General features: G+C 36.2%; 1 protein-coding gene across 6 annotated transcripts in view; it reads right to left on the bottom strand.

Annotated features, from left to right (window-relative positions):
• The window catches only part of PHF3 (PHD finger protein 3), an 88155-nt gene extending 73386 nt beyond the window's left edge, over positions 1-14769 (bottom strand). Inside the window, exons 1-2 of one of the 6 annotated variants that reach the window (XM_046004711.1) lie at positions 14411-14769; positions 3652-3920 (exon numbers count right to left, since the gene is read on the bottom strand). In XM_046004711.1, coding sequence (XP_045860667.1) covers positions 3652-3895 — 244 coding nt within the window. In that variant the 5' untranslated portion in view covers positions 3896-3920; positions 14411-14769. Of the gene's footprint in view, positions 1-3651; positions 3921-14105; positions 14237-14410 lie in introns of those variants that run through there. The other 5 variants (XM_046004713.1, XM_046004712.1, XM_046004714.1 and 2 more) reach the window with 5 other exon arrangements.
• Between the last annotated feature and the right edge of the window lie 215 nt (positions 14770-14984).

Below are 14984 nucleotides of genomic sequence, written 5' to 3'. Positions count from 1 at the left end.
ACTATATCCTACTGTTCCCATCTTCCAGCATTTTCTCTCCTCCACTAAGTTACATCTCTAATTCTACAAACTTTTCTGTTTGCTCTCTTCTAAACATACCCACTTTAGTCAAATAAGCATATAAGCAAGATACCTATAAGAATTTAACAACTTTTGGGGTTGCCTATCTCCAAACACCATGATACAGAAAAGTTTTGGTTTTTTGTTGGTTGTTTTTTTTTCTTAATTTGGTGAATAAAGATTTGTAAGCCATGATGTAGCCTGGAAAGAACACCTAGATATTACTGAAGTGTACAGTAGCCAAGAGTGCTATCTGAATGAAAAGCTACTCTGAATACCTGTACATCTACAATGTATCTGTCTTCCTGGTCTTAAGAAAATAAACCAAATTACAGCCACTGAACTTTTCTTTTCAATATCCCATGTAAAGATATAGTTAAATACAAGATTTACTTCACTTTTATGAATCCTAGCCATCTATGTATAAGGGGGAACATGTTTATAAAATGATAAACTATTTCTTCATGACACTCTTTACCACCAGTTTTTCAAAAACTGTTTCAATGATTTTATATCTATTCTTCAAGTGTTTATGTAAATAATGTACTTGGCATCCTGAACCTGTTACCTGGGCAAATATTTTAAAGTTTAATTTTAAGGATAAGAGGATTTTTAAAGAATACCAATAATTGGCTTGATAATCAAGACCAAACATGTCCCCAATACTTAATGATTTCCCTTATTAGAGTTAAATTTAAAAAAATGTTCACTGGGCAAATCTAAAAACCATATGTAAATATGGCAATATGTACATAAAGAAATAGCTTAGAGTTAAAAGCATTAAAAAAGGGGGGAGGGAGGATAAGAAATCTACTGGTTATTTCCCAAAATGAAACAATTAGCATCCTAACTTTTTTTTCTTAAATAGAGCCCTATAAGTAATCTTCCATGTTTTTTCCTATTTTTATAATTTTTAAAGCTATTCTATGATTTCTGGAGACAACTTAAATATATGCAAACTGCTCAACTATGTCAACAAAAACTGGTCTTTAACAACTACAGCAAATCAACTTGGTTCAGCATAGCAGAGAACAAAACAGTTATTCTGTTTGCTAATTTCAGCACTATCTAAGCCAAGGTTATAAAATAACCATAATCTATAGCTTTCTTGACATGGGGAATACTGCCAGGGTGATTTCCCTGCTGAAGAAAATTAGTAAAAACCTATGGACCCACAAACATTTGGGTAAAAACTATGTCCTTTTTATTTTATAATAAAAAGCTGTAGTAGTATGTGAGTAGCTCAACTTAGAAAAATTGTCCATATAAGGTTTTCACTAAACAGTTTAAAATAAAATTACTTCTTTCCAACTTTCTCTTAAATCTAAAATTATGTCAAAACAATTTTTTCAATTCAAATAACTTCAATTTTGTTATCATTAGAAAATACACAGCTTTCACTTGACCAAATATCCCAAAGGGCAAAAGGAACTTTGAAGCAATTAAGATAAATGCCCTACCTTGTGAAAAAGAAATCTCAATAATCCTAAACACAAGGGCTTTATTTAAAATTTCCTCCACAAATTCCCTACATATTTAAAAGACAAATATACTACATACATTTTAATACCAACAATTCTGCTTCAGAACCAAGATAAATTACAGCAATTTATAATAAAAAATTTTAGAAAATAATTCACTTAAGTTCTTAAATTAATGTTAGTTTGTAGATAACAAAATCACAAACAAGTATTAATCATACCTCAAAAAAACTGTTAAGTAGTTCAGTAAAGATGTTCTAAGTCATCCAATATAAGAGATGTTCACCAAGCTAGAGACTTTTCACGTCAGTAAAAACTTTTTGTAACAGCAGAAATCATTTTTTTTAAAAAAGGGGGACAGCAAGTAGGAATACCAGTAGCATTACTAAAGGGCTGAAATTTTAAAATTAAGAAATCTAACAAGATGATATATTTGCCAATTTCAGACCTAGTATAACATCCTTAAGAATGTTTCCAGTAGCAAGCACCGAAGTATTCAATAAATGTTTTTCCTGAATTTGGACTGAACTGTGAAACTATGTATACAACCAAGAACTGTCAAAAGCACTTGACAATAGAGATAATTAGGTATACTGTACTGACACAGGAACCAAAGTAAAAAACTTGAACAATGCATACATAAAACAAAATTTTAAAAGCTTTGTAACATTTAGAATACAACAAAAACAATGTAAACCTACGCAATAACACAACACAATGTATATAATTCAGAGATACACCATTAGCCAGCAATTCAAAAGATCTCAGCATTAAAGAGTTGTTAAAACGAAGATTCCTAGTAGTCAAAGTGTTGAGGTCTTCAAGCAGAATAATCTGACAAATTTATGGATCAACAGCAGGCCAGCCTAATCCAAACTTTAAATATTATTAAAATATTAGGTAGAAAATATTAAAAGGAAACAAAAACTATACTGAAAAACGATAGTGCAAAACTCTAGAGTCACTGAAAAATCAAGACCACATAAACCTGTGAACTACTCTAGGGAACAGTGAGGGGAAGCCTAACTTCTCCATGTAAAGCTGATTTTCCTTTATTTAATTTTAGCTTAAGGAAATAGCTAATTGCCCCAAAGTTTATTATAGTATTTGCTCTGCTTTATAAAAGAAAACCTACATGTTCTTCCACATATTAATATATCTCTGAAATAATTTCTTATTAAGAATTAGTTTAGCCTTATGGAAAGTTACTACCCTCAATCTTTCAGTTACTTCAACTACAGAACCTAGAGCAGTGTTATCCAACAGAAATATAATGCAAACCACTTTATATATATATATATATATATATATATATACACTATATACAGCCACTTTAAGAAAAGGTAAAAGCGTGAAATTAATATTAATCATTTTTTTTAACCAACGTATCTAATACACTGCAAATGTAATGAACATTTAAAAAGCTCTGGTAAAATATATTTTACATCTTTTTTCATATTGAGTCTTTAAAAATCTAATGTGCACTTCACAGCATATCTCAATTAAGACTGGACTCCTCTTAAGTGATTAACAGTTTTATGTGGCTAGTGGTTACTAAGTTGGACAGCACAGGTCTAGAGTTCTTTCTCTGATTTTAAGATACATGTATAAAAAGTCAAAATATTTGAAATGGAAGCACACAATATATTAAATCTGAAGGGCTGGGAGGGGCACTGAAAAAGGTCAACAGAGCAGTTCCTCTTGTGTCCAGCAGGCCTAGGGTGATATAATGTCCCAGTTTGCTAGGAAATCCCTAAATCCTAGAGAGAGTCCCAACTTACACTTTTTGTCATGATGTAACTATTAACATCACCCCTGTAATTCTCAAAAAGTATCCCCCTTTAGAAAATAAATTATATGGTCACTGGTCATCCTATCTACATCCATATCCTCAAAGATAATTCCACTTTCCTCGGAAGAAAATTTAAAGTCTAATTCTGACGTCAAGAAAAGAAGGTCTAAATTCAAATTAAAGAATCTTAAATTCACTACCCTCACCAAAAAAAAAAAAAAAAAGAAAAAGAAAAAAAGATGCTGCTGAAAATTTTTTATTTTAAATTGCAGACTAAAAAAAAAAAAAAAGAAAAAGAAAAAAAAAAGTAAGAATTACCTGTTGAACAAGGCATCTGGAAATTGGGATCATTGCTATCCAAAACAGGCAAACAGAACTGGTTACTTGCAGATCCTAGCATAGGATCCTTATCGCTGAGCATGTTCTTCAGCGAGTCCTCTAAGACATTTTGACTTGTACTAAAATCCTCACAGACTTCATTCTCCAGGTTGGATCCTAGAAATAGGGCATCATCTAAGTGTTCAGTAGGAATTAAATGATTAAATGTATCAACTATATCCATGAAGACTTCTGTGTGTCTTTCAGCCCTATAGAAAGACAAAAAAAATACCATAAGAAATAAAGCTATCAATTGAAAATCACCTAAAACCAAATTATTTTAATAGTTTTGAGTCTAAGAACACACTTAGGTATTTCTGAATTGTTTTTAAAAAAATCCTCACTGTTTTTAGAATAAACATTTGGACATGTAGAATGAGTCTTTACTAAAATGTTTCTTTATCACACATGTAGAATATCATTTTACCAGAAATCCTATTAAATGTTTACTCAATTCATTATTTGGTGGGGGAAACCTATGTATATAATCCATTGATTTCATACAGTTGAAAAAAATGACATGGTTTAAACCATAAAAACCGTGTTTTCAACCATAATCTTTTCATAAATTAAGAATGACACTGCTTTTACAATATATCAATATAAAAGAGCCAAAATCAAATTATTGTCCCATACCTACTAAAACTGCAAAATAGCCTTGTTTTATTTACAAAGCATTTAAATTATTTATAGAAAGGTAATATAGAGAGAAAAGGTAGTTTTTAGGGGTAGGAAGAAAAAATGGAAAGAAACTATTAATTAAACCCAACAAATCAAAACTCAAAAAACTACACATATGCAGGCAGAGACATGAACATACATGCATTTGGAAGGACTCCTTTTATCCTTTTATTATAAAATGAGATAAATGAAAACAACATATCAGAGATTTAAAATCATTTTACTGAGTTATGTGAAGTATATACAGATGTCAAGCTAGCTGCCTACTGATAGTAGGTACTGCTCAGAAAGGTCATCTAATGCCCAGAAGAGACTCGGTTAGTCCAAAGTTCAATTATTTTCAATACTGGTTCAGGAAAAAACTGAACCAATATACTTTGGAAGGTGGAGGGGAGGCATCAACAAAAACGTCTAATAATATTCAGTCAGCTAGAAAATTGACTGAGAACATCTTGGGTTCAAAATTCCAAGGATTTTCGATTGGCTCCAAAGCTAGCAAAACTTCCTTAAAATGTCTTTTATTCTTTCCCCTATAAAAATGATGAAAGAAGGGTAAGTCCAAAAACTCTCAACAATTTACTGGTAATATATGGTGCTAACCATTTTACTTAAATTTAACCCATTTACTACCAATAGTAATAAGCTCTATATAGAAAATAACATGTAAATAATTTGTTTTATAAAACAAATTCATTTAAACAATTTAAATGTCTTCCCCCAAAACCACAAAATAGTCAAGATTCAGTCCCAGGTCAAGGCTCCATAGCCCATAGCTATACTTCTTCCTTTCATATCGAGCTCCAAGAGCTAGAAATTGACTAGATTTGACTCATTAAAGACTCTTCTTTAAAAATAATTTTCCATAATTTCCCAGCAAATCAGTGGTTGCCTGGGTCCTTGGATAACAGAAGGCTAGACTGCAAAGGGACAAGAAGATACCTTGGGAGATGTTGAAAATGCCCTAAATCATGAATGTATACCTCTGCTGAAATTCATCAACTTGTTCATTTTAAGTGGAAAGTTTATTGTAGCTCAATTTAAAGTCCTAAAAACAAAAGAAAGAGAATTTCCTCATTCTCATAAAAGTTCATCCCCTTCTAAATAGAAGGGTTTTAGTATTACTTCTCAAATTCTGCAATTTACTCATGTTAAAATATAATAAAACACTGAAATAAAATATTAACTATTTGATTGATTTGCTGGTTATTTTATATGCATTTTCTAACTATAATATTAAAAGAAAATTATAGCTCACAATGCTGATGAAAAGTCAGGAAAAGTTTTAATTTCCAAACGTTACCTGAGTCTCAGTAACTGAGAAAGGCTCAATTATCATACATCACCAATACTTCCACTAATATGTTTTTAAGTTCCAAAAAAATTTTAGTATAATGAATTTTTGGTATTAAGAATAATTTACAAAAATGTTACTAAATGTTTACACAATCAAGTAGCTAGAACTACAGACAAATTAGTTTATCTGAACATGCTGGAATCCAAGACTACTTCTCTTCAAAGCTGCATCCCAATTAGCAACCCTTTTTTCTCAGATGAATCAAAAAGAAAAAAAAAAGGACAATTCTAGTTCTAAAAACAAATAGTTAACTTTCCTTCAAAAAAAAAAAGTATGCTAAATCTACTAAAAACACACTCATTCCCATAGCAATACAAATCTGGTAAATTCTACAAACTTCACCTGAAGTCAGTCTTTCTGTTACTACTGGTTGTGTGCTTTCAAGTGATGGAGACATTCAGAATATTCAGAAATTATGATCACACAGCTCAAAATCACAAAGGCATAGGGGAGGCCAGCCCATTCTAAATAGCAATCTAAATATGCAACATATTTTTTTCAATAACACTGCTATTAGTAAACCGTGCCAAAACTCCTTTATAAAAATTACTTTAAAAGCCTGTGGTATATTTTTTAATCTCAATGGTAGACAATATTTAGTTTTTAAAGACCAATTAAAAAAAAAAAAAGTAAAACATACTGTAAATAAGATGGGTAAGCCAAACTTTCCAGTACGGGTATCTGGCCAATACTGGTATATGACTTACAAAGTGTGTTCTATCTGGATTTAAATAAGCACATCAGGGAAAATGCTTCCATGGTCAAATGTTGAGAAGGACTGGCATAACAAAGTTACATTTCGTTAATAATACCTTTACTTCATTCAATGAACGTTTGCTAAGCAGCTATCATTGAGACATCTTTAATATTCCAAGACAGAATAAGGTATAAAGCATCCAAAACTTAAGGGTCCCAAGAAGACAATTTCTACACAGCATATCACAAGACTAGTTTTCTTGTAAAATTGTTGTAAACTAGTAAAACTGACTTTTCATAAGCAGTTGCAACTGGCTCTGGGGGTAATTCCAAAGAATTCCAAAAATGATAGTATACAGTCATCCCACAAAACTATCTTGAAAGTATTATTTAATGGAAGTATAAAGTCATTTATTTTAAAAAATCAGTTTCAAGTGTTCAGTATCAAAAATAAAATAATAGCATCTTCCATGCTAAACTGGAAAACAAACAAGCTGACTGTAGGAATATTAATTCACTTAACATGAACATACTAATCTACTAAATGCAGAGTCTAGTAAAATCAAAACAAAGCCTGGAAGTTAATAACAGCAATGCACCAATTTTAATCTCTAGTTCTGATTAAGGCATTAGCATTATGTGAGATGTAACAATCAGGAAATTGGGATGAGGATATATAGGAACTCTACACAATGTCGACAATTCTTCTATAAATCTAAAAGTCTTTTTTAAGACACTAATCTAAAATTAGAGAAGGGGCAGCTAGCTGGCTCAGTCAAAGAGCACATGACTCTTGGTATCTTGGGGTCATGAGTCTGAGCCCAAAGTTGGGTGTAGTGATGACTTAAATTTTTTTTTTTTTTTTTTTTTTGACAGAGAGAGAGAGCACAAGTAGGCAGAGAGGTAGGCAGAGAGAGAGGAGGAAGCAGGCTCCCTGCGGAGCAGAGAGTCCGACGCGGGGCTCCATCCCAGGACCCTGAGATCATGACCCGAGCCGAAGGCAGCGGCCCAATCCACTGAGCCACCCAGGCGCCCCTTAAATAAATTTTTTTAAAAAATGATACTTTTTAAAAGTGTTTTTAAAAATAATAATAAAATAGAATTAGGGGAGATATTTAATAATGTGGATAAACAATCAGATCTAATTAAATTAAAAAATGAGTTGATTCAATATCTGTTAATTAAACAAACTGCTTCAGTTAAACGAATTTCTGTATCTTACAATGAAACTATATTTAAATGCTTCCTTATACTTGGCATTATAAATTTAATAATTAAAACAGGGGAACTTGGCTGACTCAGTCAGTGGGGCATCCGACTCTTGATATCAGGGTGAAAGTTCAAGGCCCACACTGAGTGTAGAGATAATACTTAAAATCTTCAAGGGACAGCTGAGTGGCTCAGTCACCTAAGCGTCCAACTCTTGCTTTCAGCTCAGGTTATGACCTCAAGGTTGTGAAATCAAGACCACAGCAGGTTCCACACTAAATGTGGAGACTATTTGTGATTCTCTCTGTTCCTTTCCTTTGTCTCTCCCCACCTCTAATAAAAAAAATAGTAATAAAATAAATCTTCGAAAAATAAAACATAGCAAGCTGATCTAGGGTGTATGCTAAGTGGCTAATGATATATATATCCAATTAAACTGATACTAATAATTTGGGAATATATATATGCTGAAATCAGAAATTATTTCTCAGTTCAGTCACACCTCATGTTTACAGACCATAAAATATATCCAGCTAAGTCAGAGAATTTGGATAATCCACTTAATTAGTTATCATAGGTAACAGTGCAACAAACACCACTCAATATTCAAGGAACTCACAATATAAAAGAATATAGACATATAAACAAATACAATACATAAACATCACAACAAAATATGAAAGTGTCATACTGAAGGACTGCAGACATCTTCAGAGAGGAAGGTGAAACTTAGGAGGTCAAGAAAATCTAAGCAGCTGGATTCTCAAAGTCCAGAGAATACTCCAGACAAAGGGAATATTAAGCACTAATTATGAACAACAGAGTCTGGTCCTAACAGACCATTTAGACTCAGAATACAATTTAAAAAATAAGTATTACTACCAACATTCTGAACAAAATTTAATCTGAGTTTGAAGATATTTACTGCTTTAAAATACTTGTTTTATCTTAACTCATAAAAAATTATACTGCAGCCAAATTTAGTTTACGCTAAAAAAAAAAAAACCAACATGTATTGTTCCAGTATGAATAGAAAGCAGAAAGATTTAGAAAGCACCAATAGCACAAATATATATTTTATATATATATTTCTACATAAATCCCCTTTTACATTAAAATTATCTCAACTTTCCAGAAGCATCTTCAAAATAAAACTGTGTTTTATAATGTTATCTCCTTAAAAAAAAAAAAAAACTAAATCTAACAATAAATCACTAAAGCTACCAAAGGCCCTAAGAGGTTATCCCATGATGAAGTTCTGTCTCATACAGTCTATATTTGTGTGTATGCGTATGGGGGGTGGTATGGGGTGTAGAAATATATTCAGGAGATTATAAAATCTATGATGAAAGATTAAACAGGGTAATAGTTATAGGGGAGAAGGAGGGTTTCTACATACAATGCTAAATGAAGACCTTGCTTATTATAGGGCAACATGTAACCCAAAAACTGGAAAAAGTTATCTGTATAAAAATGGAGAAAAGCAATCCAGGCAAAGACCTAAATGCAAAGGCCCTGGAAATGGAAACTTGGTGCCTCCCAGCCCTTACACTACAGTTTAAAGTAAGCCATTAATTCATCAGGCATGCTTACCATGAACAAATTTCTAATAGGCAGTAGTAGTAGAAAAATAAAAGTACCACTACTAATAGTGATGAAACACGTAAAATGATGTGCTCTAATTTCACACCAGGCAATGTGCTACACGCTTTACATCAGTAATTCTCAATCAGAGGTGATTATGCCCCTCTAGAGGACATCTGGTGATCGCCAACTGGAGCGCAGGCTACTGGCATCTAGTAAAATTACTACAATGCACTAGGAGAGCCCCACAACAAAGAATTATCCAGCCAGAAAACTGCTAAAGTTAAGAAACTCTGCTTTACATTTATTAATTCTCACAACAATGCTATATTATAAACAAAGAAACAAAGAAAGAAAGAAACGGAGGAAGGAAGAAGTTAATTGGGATCAAGGAGATTAAATTACTTGCTATAGTAAGTGGTGGAGATGAAATCTGAACCCAGAAAATTTCATTCGAGAATTAATGCACTTACCACTACACCCTACATTACGTGTTGATAAAGTAAAATGCACTGAATATTTATTATGTGCCAGGCACTATGCTAAACCTAAATGCATGTCATTTAATCTTCACAACCACACAATTAGGAAGATACTATTATTATTCTTACGTTTTAAGAGCAGGGATAAAGTTTAGCAAAGTTACATCCAATATTACAGAATAAATAAGTGACAGAGCTAGGACTCAATTCTGCTGAGACAAAGGTTAGTGCTTAACCACCATAATAAAACAATATTAAAGATGAATAAAGGTTATCCTTCCAGGATAGAGGTAAGGAAAATCACTAAACGGTTAGACCATGTGGTATGACACAATTCTAGAAAGTACAATTCTATAGAGCAATGCAACCTTAATCAACTTCTCCAAACACACACATCAAATTCTACTTCAGTTTCATTGGTTAGAATCTATAAGCAGCAGTGAGGTTCATAACTTTTCTGAATTTATCAGTTAAAAGAATATGTAAGAACCCAAGGTGTCTGCCATGCTAATACTAAAGACCTAAGAATCTAGAAAAAGAACTAGCAGGTACAAGTTGAAACTGGCAAAAGCAGAATTATACAAGCTAACTGTATTGAGTTAACTTCAAAGTTAACAACTATATCCTATTGATATTATGGGAAGCATTAGCAGTTTGGATCAACCACAGAAACAGTGAAGTAGTTCATCATTAAAACTATGGCCTAGGTAGTACAGTCCAAGCTAACATGGTGCTTTTAGCATACACTATGAGCCAGGCGCTATGCTCAGTGTATTGTATACATTATCTCATTACTTCCTCCCAACAACACTGTGAGGTAGGTGCAATTATTATATCTATTTTACAGAACAGCAAACTGAGCCCCACACCATTATGTAATTTGCCCAAGGTCACATATCCAGTACACCCCGACTGGAACCCAGGCAGTGTGATTCCTGAGTCTGCACGTTAAACTACTATACTTTATGCACTCTACTTATGTAACACATGCTAATTTTTCTGTTCTTAATATATCATTAATGAAATCCCCAAAATACTAAAAATAAAGTGACATACACTTCTTCCAAAATAGCCAGAAAATACACACTTAGCCATCCCTACACATAAAAAATACAGTGGCTATCCTGAATGTGTATAAACATCATTTTGGAAGTTATCAACTACAAACTGCAATTTATTTTCACAGTCTACAATTTTAGAATTTTTTCATGTGGCCAACTCACACAAATTATGAATGAACTAAAACTGTTAAGTTTAGCCTTTTTGTACAGTCTACTATGTCATTTAAAACTTCATCTAACAGATTGTGCAGATTAAAACTTCTGGATAGTATCTTGAATTCTTTCTCTTCATCCATCACCTCTCTTCATAGTACAAATGATCGTAAAAATGAAAATCCCCTGACCATCAAAAAATAATCTAAATTAAACACAGTGCATAGGAGTAAGTGTCCAGCTTATACATTTGACAATTCCTCACACAATGCCTTTTGTAATTCTTTCAAGTTCTTCTTCTAATTCAACTGCAATGATTGAACATCTCATGTCTTTGAATCTTGTTTCTCCGCCTAGTCCAGGTTTCTTGAGGGTACAAACAGTACCTGGGTCTCAGGTATTTTGAATCAAACCAATACCCTCAAATACCTTTTCCCAGTATCTTTTGCTGTTCAACATGCAACTGTATTGTTTTTAAGTGTCTAACAATTTGCCAAGTCATTTTTGTAATTTAAAAAATAAAATGTCTACGCCTCTGAAAAGATACTCCAGGATTCTCAGAGGTGCTCCAAGAAGAAATGAGAAACAGAGCCCAAGATGTACTGTTCCACACAAGAAAGATATCAGCAGCCACATGTCAGAAAGAATTCCTGAAACGGGGATGAATAAAAATATTTAGAAATCAGCCCTCCTGGGGCACCTGGGTGGCTCAATGGGTTAAGCCTCTCTGCCTTCGGCTCATGGCTCAGGTCATGATCTCAGGGTCCTGGGATCGAGGCCCCCATCAGGCTCTCTATTCAGCAGGGAACCCGCTTCCCCTTCTCTCTCTGACTGCCTCTCTGCCTACTTGTGATCTCTCTCTGTCAAATAAATAAATAAAATCATTTAAAAAAAAGAAAGAAAGAAAGAAATCAGCCCTCCTCCTGATACTTCATAACACTGGTGAAGCAGGTATGGGTAATTTACAAACCTGAGATGCTTATCAACAAATCTCATTATCTCACAAAAATAAAAAAGATCTTATCTCTAGACAAATAAATAAAAAGGATTTCTTGAGAAATCCGTGTAAAAAACAAGGGGAAAAGTGCACATTTAAGAAAGCAAATTGTTTCAAAAAGGTAAATACCGTATTACCAAGGAAGATAACCATTAATAAGTCTTAGCACTCAAAAAAGCCAAAACTGTATGCATAATTTACATTCATCAGTTTTTCCCAAGCAAAATCCATACTGTGTAAAAATCTAAATTCAGCATAATTTTGCAATAATCCAAATTGTCAACTGCTGCCTTCCAAGCTTTTATCAGTAATAGTTTTATTAACAGGTTATTACTTAAGTCAAAAATTATCAACCATTCTTCATTAATTCCATTCTCAATACATTTTAAATTTTAAGAGTGGTTTTAAACGATTTTAACGTAAAGACAACTTCCTTTCCACTCTTCTATTCTGAAATTTGCATTTAACCAATGCTAATTTTCACCTCCATTTACACGTATCACTTCTCTTAGATCTGACTTATTTGCATATGCAACAGATGAGTACATCCACTCATAAACTAAAGTAATCTGAAGTCTGTCCCAACGTCATGGAATGCAAAACTAATCAATGTGATAGATAAGGAAGTTCACTGCCCTCCCAAAGGATGCAAAAGTAGTATAATAAATTACATTTTCATGCTCCTCAATAAAAAGACCTACAAAGCATGCAAGGAAAAAGGGAAAACTGGTCCCATCAATAACTCATTTGTTATCCTTTTGACAAATCACCAGTACAGCTATCAAATAAAGCTTAAAATCTACTGTTGTAATTCTGCATACTTAAATACTGGCCCACTACAGTTGAGCAGAAGTCTTTCTGCAGCTCAAGAACTGACTGAACTGTGTGTGTGGCTTAATCAGAGCAATAATAGCTCCTGACGCCCCTCAAATTATGTAACTATCATGGGGAAATGAAGCTTGTAATTTAAAATATTAATAGTGAAAACGATTATGGAGGAAAAAAATCATTACTGTAACACAGGGCTAGTAAACGGAATAAATGGACAGAAAATAATAATTGTAAATTAAGAAAAGGTCAACTAGTAGTGAAGGTAGAAACTACCCGAAATAATAATCTTCACACATCTCCTGTGCTCTGGAATGAATATACAAATTCAAAAACAGCAGAAGAATGCTGCAAAGATTTCCAGGTTCTTTAACTCACGTGTCTTTCCAACCACAAACACATCTACAAACATTTTCACAATCCCAAACACTTCATTTAAGAATCAAAAAATGGTAGGAAATGAATGAGTAATGGAGGCGTAGTTTTGGAAGAACTCAAACAACCAGTCTAAAAAGGAAGACAAGTTTGACCCCAAAATAGTAACTAACTAGAACAATGTACTATATAAGTATTCCCTAAATAGTTTACTGTATCTTTTTTTTAATTTTAGCTTAAAATTTGGTAGTAAAGCACTTGGGAAAGGCTCAGTAACCAATGTCTCTTTTAAAATTAAGTATCTCTACACGTAATGAAGGTTTTAAAAAGGTAGATATCGAAGCGTTGTTGCCACTTACATTAATGATTATCCATGATCATAATCTGCGAATGATTCCTGAATAGCACCAATAATCATGCAAACTACCTCGAATCATAGTCTCTAGGAAATAGCTTTTAAATCCAAAGATGGGAAAAGGTCATCGGCAACACATTGCCGGGGGGAAAGAAGGCAAACAGGACTGTGCGCGGTACCAACATTCTCTCCCTTTCTCCCTCCTCCCCGCCCCCCCCGTGTCAGGTGATCAGTTATTTAGCACCATTAACACGCACGTATCGACAAGTGGTTCATTAAATTACTCGTATTATCCGAGAGCCTGATTCTAGGCTTCCCATTTCAAACTAAGCAAAAGGAGTCGACAGTTTGGGTCCCGAGCACAAAAGCGCGCGGTAGCGGGAGGATGGATAGAGCGCCAACTCCCCCCTCTCCAAAAGCTGGGACGGGGCTCGGCCTCGCGGCAAAGGCCAATCCTGGCTTCCCAGACCCGGGGCCCAAAGCTCAAAGCCACACTCCTTTGGAGGGAAGAGGTGCGAAGGACCGGGTCTGGGGGCCTGCGGGCCGGGCCTTCCTGGCAGCGCCCGCGGTCCCTCCGGGCCTGCGCGCCCGCGCGGCGGCGGCGATAGGGCACACTCACCGCCAAAGGCCCGCGAGCAGAAGCCGGGAAGAGGCCGCGGTCCCGACCCTCCGCCTGGCGACCTCCCCGCCGCGCCTCCCTCCCAGCCCGCGGTCCAAACGGTCCTGGGCTACAGAGGCGCCGCCCGGCCAGGCCGAGGACGTTGCGCAAGAGGCCGGTGAGGTTTCCCGGCTGCGCGGGAGAAAGGCGCGGAGTGTCCGCCGCGGGAGGGGCGGGGAGGCCCGGGGAGGCGCTGTGCGTGTGGAAGGGAATGGGGGAGGGGAGGATTGCCCGTCTCCCTGGCCGCGGCCAGAGCCGCAACTCACCCAGCTCCGCCAGACGAGCGCTACCACTGGCAGCAAGAGGAAGATGGTGGCCGCCGCCGCCGCCGCCGCCGCCGCCGAGGAGGAGGAGGGGGCCCGGTGGGTGCCGAAGAGAGGGGGTACGCGCAGGACGTCGGCGTCGCTGCCACAGCCTCTTTTCCTCACCGGGCCGAGCGGCTGCCGCTGACGACACTAGCCTGGCTTCCGCGCCGCCCTCTTTATCTTCGTAGCAGCCGCCGCCGCCCAGGGCCCAAGGGTCGCTCGCCTCGTGGGGACCGTGCGGCGGCGCGAGACCCCGCAGCCATCGGCGTGCGGCGGCGGCGCGGGGGCAGAAGCCGGGACACGTCACGTGACCCCACTGTTTACCGTTCCGGGGGCCGCGGCCTGCACGCTGCGCCTGCGCAGTGTGGGCCCTCCCGCGCCGCGCCTCCGCGGGGCCCGGGCAGTCGCACTCCACTCCACTGCGCTTCCGCGCCCCTCCCAGTCTTCTGAGGGCGCGGCACGCTTTTAGCTATCGTCTTGCTGGCTGCCCGAAGGCGTGAGGCTTCGATCGATTTTTCTCTATTGTAATAAGCAC

The sequence above is a fragment of the Meles meles genome, chromosome 5 (assembly GCF_922984935.1).
Source record: "Meles meles chromosome 5, mMelMel3.1 paternal haplotype, whole genome shotgun sequence".
Lineage (NCBI taxonomy): Eukaryota > Metazoa > Chordata > Mammalia > Carnivora > Mustelidae > Meles > Meles meles.
Note: the sequence above shows the minus strand (reverse complement) of the source record. Positions and strands in the feature narration are given on the sequence as shown.